Genomic DNA, 7,500 nt, shown 5'->3' with positions numbered 1-7,500 from the left:
GGAGGCTGGAGCGGGGGGAGGTCTCAGACAGAGAGGGGGGAGACGAAGGACACCCTGCTTCTGGGGGTTCATCTGCTAAGAGCCGGGATGGGGAGGGGAGTGAGGAAGGGGGGGCGAGGGAAGGGGAGATACAGCTAGGGCAGAGGGATAGGGGGGAGGGAGATTCAGAGAGGGGGGTCGGGGAAGGAACTGAGGCAGGAGTCAAGGAACCAGAGAGAGGGGAGAGAGGGGAGAGAGGGGAGAGAGGGGAGCAGGGGGGGGGACAGCCCAGCCGGGAGAGCCAGGAGCTCAGACAGAACAGAACCGGACCCCAGCCCAGGCCCGGCGCACCTGCGCCAGGAGCCTCGCCAGTCCCAGTCCCGGGTGACAGAGACAGGGCCCCCAGTCAGGGAAGGGCCCCGCTGGAAGTGGATCAGAGACCCTCCACTAGGGCCCTGCACAGGCCAGCCCCCCGGCCCCCCGTGGCCAGCGTCCGACACTGGGGGGGCTCCTCCTCCTCCTCCACTAGGGGGGGCTACGGCCCCCAGCGTTACTCCGATCCCTGGCTCCCACACTCCCGGGACCCCTCAAACCTGTTCCGGGGGGAGGGGGGCCCCCTTGCCAGCTCTCAATCCCAGGCTAACTGGGAGCTGTACCGCCCTGCCAGCGCCTCCCCTGCCTACCTCTGCCACGGACAGCAGAATGAACACAAGACCTGCACCCTGGAGGTGAGTCGTCCCCCCCCCCTCGGGGGCGTGTCTGTCACTCGAACCCTTTCATGAGTGGAATCACATTAGGGCCGGGGAGTCACATGGCCTAACACGCGTTACCTCACCGATCACTCGCGCTCCACCATCCATGGACCACCTCCATAACACTACGCCTACTGGGGGGCTGGGGCGGGTCCTCCCCACCTCTGCCACACGCCCATCTCACTCCCCCAGTGCGCATAAATGGGAGCTGTCTGTACGCCACTCTGTCCCCCACGCGACATCCACCCTGACTACCTATGCACGGGCAGTCAGTAAGACAAACACAAGCCCCTGCCACCACTGCGACAAGCTTCCGTCCCACAAACCCTTCCCGGGGCGCCCCCCCGGTGTACCCTGTCACTCGAACCCTTTCATGACGTGGATATACCCTTTTTTCCCAAAATTGTACGACCCCCTTTGGGGCTTTACCAAGAACCTTATCGGCTCGATTACACCATCGCTTCCACTATTGCCTTTACCAGACCACTCTCTCGTGATACAAGGTTATGTATGCTTTAACAGACCTCTCTGTGCTTAACAATGCTTCCCTATGCTTTACCAGACCTCTCTGTGCTTTACAATGCTTCCCTATGCTTTACCAGACCTCTCTGTGCTGTACAATGCTTCCCTGTGCTTTACCAGACCTCTCTGTGCTTTGCAATGCTTCCTCTATGCTTTACCAGACCTCTCTGTGCTTTACAATGCTTCCCTATGCTTTACCAGACCTCTCTGTGCTTTACAATGCTCCCCTATGCTTTACCAGACCTCTCTGTCCTTTACAATGCTTCCCCGGTGCTTTACCAGACCTCTCTGTGCTTTACAATGCTTCCCTGTGCTTTACCCAGACCTCTCTGTGCTTTACAATGCTTCCCTGTGCTTTACCAGACCTCTCTGTGCTTTACAATGCTTCCCTGTGCTTTACCAGAACTATCTGTGCTTTACAATGCTTCCCTATGCTTTACCAGACCTCTCTGTGCTTTACAATGCTTCCCTGTGCTTTACCAGACCTCTCTGTGCTTTACAATGCTTCCCTATGCTTTACCAGACCTCTCTGTGCTTTACAATGCTTCCCTATGCTTTACCAGACCACTCTGTGCTTTACAATGCTTCCCTATGCTTTACCAGACCTCTCTGTGCTTTACAATGCTTCCCTATGCTTTACCAGACCTCTCTGTGCTTTACAATGCTTCCCTGTGCTTTACCAGACCTCTCTGTGCTTTACAATGCTTCCCTATGCTTTACCAGACCTCTCTGTGCTTTACAATGCTTCCCTATGCTTTACCAGACCTCTCTGTGCTTTACAATGCTTCCCTACGTTATGTTTTACCCAGGCTGTCCAATGTCTTGATTACACGTTGCGGTGCTTTCTGTTCCCTTTCGATTACAGGGGAGCTTTAAGAACTTTTCCAGGTTAATTTCTTTTCGGAGGGGCCGGTTGGGGGCTACTGCTTTGAAGGAGGGGGGGGGGGGGCAGGGGTCAGTGCAATGTGCATTAGAGTATAATACCACAGTGTGAGTGAGATTGTTGCCATGAGAGGGACATTTGACCCCCCCCCCCCCCCCATTCTATCTCTCCTCCTCACATGGGAAAGCACTTGAGCTCCCCTCTGCTCTTCCAGCAAAGGAGGAGGTTTTTCAGTGACTTTCTCACCAGGTCAATTATTGACTCTGCAGTTTCTAAGCCTCAGTGGGTTAAAGGTGGGTGGATTGCTGTACGGGGGGGGGGGGGGCACAGTAAATACGATTTTATACACAGGGAGTTTGACAGTTAATCTAGCTGCAGTTTTGAAGCCAGCCTGTTTGAACTCGAGTCCAGCGAGGTCCAGTTTTTTAAAAACCTTTTTTACGAAGCCACTACAGAACACCCCGAGAGACCCTCGCACGCTTTTCTCTCTGTGTTAGATTTTTTTGCCTGGCTGTTGCTGATCCTTTGGTAAAGTCTGCTCTCTATATCTCTGCTCTCTTCTTCTCCCACACTCTTCTCTCTCTCTCTCTCTCTCTCTCTCTGTTGATTGCTGATATCTCATATGGGTTGATTATCGATACTCTTGCTCTAAAGTCTCTCCTCTCCTCTCTCTCTGGTTGATTGCTGATCCCTTGGTAAAGTCTCATATTGATATGCTCTCTCTCTCTCTCTCTCTCGCTCTTCTCTTTCTATCTCTATTGTTGATTGCTGATCCCTTGGTAAAGTCTCCCTCCGCTCTTCTCTCTCTCTCTCTTCTCTCTCTCCTCTGTCTGTTAATTGCTGATCCCTTGGGTATTTAAAGTATGTTGCATCTCTCCTCTCTTCATCTCGACCGATTGCTGATCAATTTTTTGCTTGGTTAAAGTTTGCTCTCTCTCTCTCTCTCTCTCTCTCTCTCTCTCTCTCTCTCTCTCTTGATTGCTGATCCCTTGGTAAAGTCTGCTCTCTCTCTCTCTCTCTCTTGATTGCTGATCCCTTGGTTTCCCTTGGGTAAAGTCTGCTTCTCTCTCTCTCTCCTCTATCTCTCTCTCTCTCTCTCTATCTCTCTCTCTCTCTTCTCTTGATTGCTGATCCCTTGGTAAAGTCTGCTCTCTCTCTCTCTCTCTCTTGATGCTGATCCCTTGGTAAAGTCTCTCTCTCTCTGCATCTCTCTCTCTCTCTCTCTCTCTCTCTCTCTCTCTCTCTCTCTCTTGATCTTGCTGATCCCTTGGTAAAGTCTGCATGCTGTCTCTGTGTGTGTGTGTTGACCGGTGGTCTGTCTCTGTCGTTGTAATACCCTCAGGCTTGTCCAGGGGGCGCTGTGGACCCGCGAGCAGCGCAGTGCTCCGGGTTCAATTCCCAGGAGTTCATGGGCCGGAGGTACGACTGGGAGCCGTTCCTGGAGGGTGAGTCAGTCCTCCACAGACAGCAGCTCTGGGTTCTTTGCACGACTCTCTGTGGCAGTTTGGTGTTAGAGGACGGGTTGTTAGAGGCGGTGTATATTTGAGGGGGGGGGGGGGGGGCGTGGCGTTCAGGCAAAACCCAAAACCTAGGAAATGAAATCAAACTGAAGATTTTATAGCAGAAGACAGTGGACAGTATTATAGTGGTGGACAGTACTTGGATTATTAAACTCCTAGTGAAAGCAGGACTGGATCACACTGCTGTGCAGCGGGAGTCTCATTATTAAACTCCTAGTGAAAGCAGGACTGGATCACACTGCTGTGCAGCGGGAGTCTCATTATTAAACTCCTAGTGAAAGCAGGACTGGATCACACTGCTGTGCAGCGGGAGTCTGATTATTAAACTCCTAGTGAAAGCAGGACTGGATCACACTGCTGTGCAGCGGGAGTCTGATTATTAAACTCCTAGTGAAAGCAGGACCGGATCACACTGCTGTGCAGCGGGAGTCTGATTATTAAACTCCTAGTGAAAGCAGGACTGGATCACACTGCTGTGCAGAGGGAGTCTCATTATTAAACTCTTAGTGAAAGCAGGACTGGATCAAACTGCTGCGCAGCGGGAGTCTGATTTCTGTCCTGATTATTTTGGGCGTCTTTCTTACTTTGTAACCAGCTTTCAAATTCAATTTAAAGTGAGTTTGGAGTTCATTTTAAGGCAGCATTTATCACTAGTGAGCGTTTTAATAAATATTTATCAGACAGTGCAGACAGACAGTGTAAATGGTGCATGCAGACAGACAGACAGGCAGGCAGACAGGGAGGGCGGGAGGCAGACAGACAGACAGGCAGGAAGACAGACAGACAGGCAGGCAGGCAGGGCGGCAGGGAGGGAGGCAGGGGGAGGGCAGGCAGCGGAGGGGGCGGCAGAAGGCAGGCAGTGAGGGAGGCTAGGAGCAAGAACAGCTGGGGAAAATTCAAATACAGGCAGTCGTTTATATCAGAGGCCAGGCAAGGGGGGCACCAAGCGCGCTTTCAAAGCATTACTAAACTCCAGGAACGGTCATTCCTAACCGATCTGGAACTAGAATCAGGGAAAAAAGTTCCAGCATTCTGGAATCCTGAATATCAGACAGTGTGAGGGATGAGGGAGAGATAGAGCGAGAGAGAGCGAGCGGAGAGCGAGAGAGAGGAGAGAGAGAGCGGCCGCCAGGGCGCTGGGGCAAGGAGAAGAGAGGGAGTTTGTTTTTTGTTTTGTTGGATGGGGATGGCGGAGGGAGGAGGATGTTTTTTTTTGAGGCGGACTCATGGAAATAGTGAGAGGGATGGAGGGTGGTACTGTTAATATAGAGGTTATTAATATAGGGAGGGTGAGAGATAGAGAGAGACAGAGAGGGAGCCCACATAGATTAAGTAGGTTGAGAGAGGGAAGAGAGAGACAAGACCACGCGAGAGAGAGAGAGGGAGGGAGGGAAAACAGGTTTTGTGTGGAAACTCCTTGCTTTAGAAACTAGAGCAATAGACATCAATCAGGCCAGCTGTTGTGTTCAAAACGGTTTTCCAGCTGAGTTTCGAGAGTGATGAATCCCACCCCCCCCCCTCAATCAGCCAGCTGTGAGTACTGTGCCCCTGAAGCTCACTGTAAAGCACTCAGCTGGTGTGTTGGTGCTGTGTGCAATCTGTTAATAAAGAGAAGAATAAGCGTGGCTCGGTACCGAGTTACACAGAGGCACTGTTCAACCAAACGAGTGGCGATCAGTCCGGTCCTGCGGGGGGCGCTGTGACATCGGGGGGGGGGGGGGGTTAGCAGCTACGTGAGATCATCAGCTTTTCGGGGGTTCTGGATGGGCCGTGGGGTAGGGTGGGCGGTTTCTTTAATCGGTTCAGAACAGGGTTTGGAGGGGAGTGGGCGGGGGGCGTGGTTGGCTTTTTCGATGATTTAAGGCAAGCAGTGAACTCCCCCAAGGGTTTAAGTCCGAGCTAGTGCTAAATCCACAGTGTCACGGGCACAGCCCTCGACAGCAACCACAGATCAATATCAGTGTCCTGACTAGACACAGGCACAGCCACTGTTATTACAAGAGCTGCAGGGGGGGGTAGGGGGGGGAGAGAGATACAGAGGCGGAGAGAGACAGAGAGAAGAAGGGAGAGTATACAGTATGTCTGCACTGTCTGATAAATATTTATTAAAACGCTCACTAGTGATAAATGCTGCCTTCAAGTGAATTCCAAACTCATTTTAAATTGAATTTGAAAGCTGGTTACAAAATAAGAAAGACCCAAAATATCAGAGCTGGGAATCGGACTCCTGTTGGGTAGCAGTGTGGTCCAGTCCTGGTTCCACTGTGAGTTTAATAATCACACACACACCGCTGCTTTCAGGATGTTAGTTTTACACCAGTCTGAATCATGTGTTTTGTGTTTATAGAGCAGAAGAAGTGAAAACGCGGTTCCAGGAAAAAAAGGGGGGGGTGGGGGTGTTTTCTTTAATTTCCTAAATTTTTTCCCCCCCCCAACCTCAGATCTGGGTTCCCGTGTGTGGTGTGTGTGTGTGTGTGTGTGTGTCGTGCGCGTAGTTCTGGGTTCCAGTTCGTTGCTGTATGATTCTCTGCTTGGCTCCAGGTCTTGTCAGGTTTTTATCTGAACTAAACAGAAGAAGCTGCATGCTCTGACTCTCGTAAAATCAGCACGCAGGTGAAAACGCCAACGCAAAAGTCAATGAGAGGGGAGAGGGAGAGGAGGAGGAGAGGGAGGGAGGAGAGAGGGAGAAGAGGAGAGAGGGAGGGAGGAGAGAGGGAGGGAGGGAGAGAGGGAGAGAGGGAGGGGGGAGAGGGAGGGAGGAGAGAGAGAGAAGGAAGAGAGGCGTGAACACCGATTCAAATGCTCACCTAACATTTCAATTAACCCCTCCTCTCTGTCTCTCGCTCTCTGTCTCCTCTCTATTTCTCTTCTGTCTCTCTCTCTCTTTTCTCTCTCTTCTCTCTCTCTCTCTTCTCTCTCTTCTCTCTCCTCTCTTGCAGGCAGGGTGGTTGGTTACCAACTGTGAGCTGCACTGCCCGCCCCTGTTGGGTTCCGGTTTACGTGACGCCACGCGAAGCGGGTCGGACGGGACCCCTGCCAGGGGCATCCTCCTCGGTGTTTGCACGCGGGACACTGCCGGGTGAGTCATTGCAGGCTACCCTCAGTGTAAAACACAGAGCCACTTGCAGTGTTTTACTATTGAAGATCATTGGGAAGGGTATAGTGAGCACCCTGGGGTCCCATTCTACCAGCCTCACACCATTGCAGTGCTATTGAAGATCATTGGGAAGGGTATCGTGAGCACACTGGGGTCCCATTCTACCAGCATCACCCCATGCGTGCTATTGAAGATCATTGAGGGTATAGTGAGCACACGGTGGTCCCATTCTACCAGCCTCACCCCAGATCATTGGGAAGGGTATAGTGAGCACATGGGGTCCCATTCTACCAGCCTCACCACATTGCAGCTATTGACGATCATTGGGAAGGGTTGTGTAGTGAGATCACTGGGGTCCCATTCTACCAGCTCACCCCCATTGCAGGCGTATGAAGATCAGTGAGGGTATAGTTAGCACAATGTGGTCCCATTCTACCAGCCTCACCGCATTGCAGTGCTATTGAAGATCATTGGATCATTTCTCTGCAGAGTCCTGGCTGTGACGGGGTCCTGGGTTCGAATCTCACCCTCGATAGTTGTGGAGTGTGTGGGGGCGACAGCACCACCTGCAGGCGGGTAGCAGGAACATTCCAGAACAGCAGCGTTCCGATCGGATACCACGCGTTCCTAAAGATCCCTCCCGGAGCCACGCGCATCACCATCACGGAGAGGGAGAGGGACACCCCCACGCACCAACTTACCTGGGTGAGAAACACACCACACACACACCACACACACAAACACACA

The 7,500-nt window shown here is 52.2% G+C and overlaps 1 protein-coding gene across 1 annotated transcript in view; it reads left to right on the top strand.

Moving 5' to 3' along the window:
* LOC121306925 (ADAMTS-like protein 4) overlaps positions 1-7,500 on the top strand; it is a 37,058-nt gene that overhangs the window by 8,199 nt on the left and 21,359 nt on the right. The window contains exons 5-9 of the mRNA XM_041238951.1: positions 1-707; positions 3,479-3,581; positions 6,198-6,202; positions 6,596-6,735; positions 7,290-7,458. The exon at positions 1-707 is cut by the window's left edge and continues 311 nt beyond it. Of these exons, the coding sequence (XP_041094885.1) occupies positions 1-707; positions 3,479-3,581; positions 6,198-6,202; positions 6,596-6,735; positions 7,290-7,458 (1,124 nt within the window). The remainder of the gene's footprint in view (positions 708-3,478; positions 3,582-6,197; positions 6,203-6,595; positions 6,736-7,289; positions 7,459-7,500) is intronic.

This window comes from Polyodon spathula, chromosome 51 (assembly GCF_017654505.1).
Source record: "Polyodon spathula isolate WHYD16114869_AA chromosome 51, ASM1765450v1, whole genome shotgun sequence".
In the NCBI taxonomy this organism is placed as follows: Eukaryota; Metazoa; Chordata; class Actinopteri; order Acipenseriformes; family Polyodontidae; genus Polyodon; species Polyodon spathula.
This window is presented reverse-complemented; position numbering and strand designations above follow the sequence as displayed.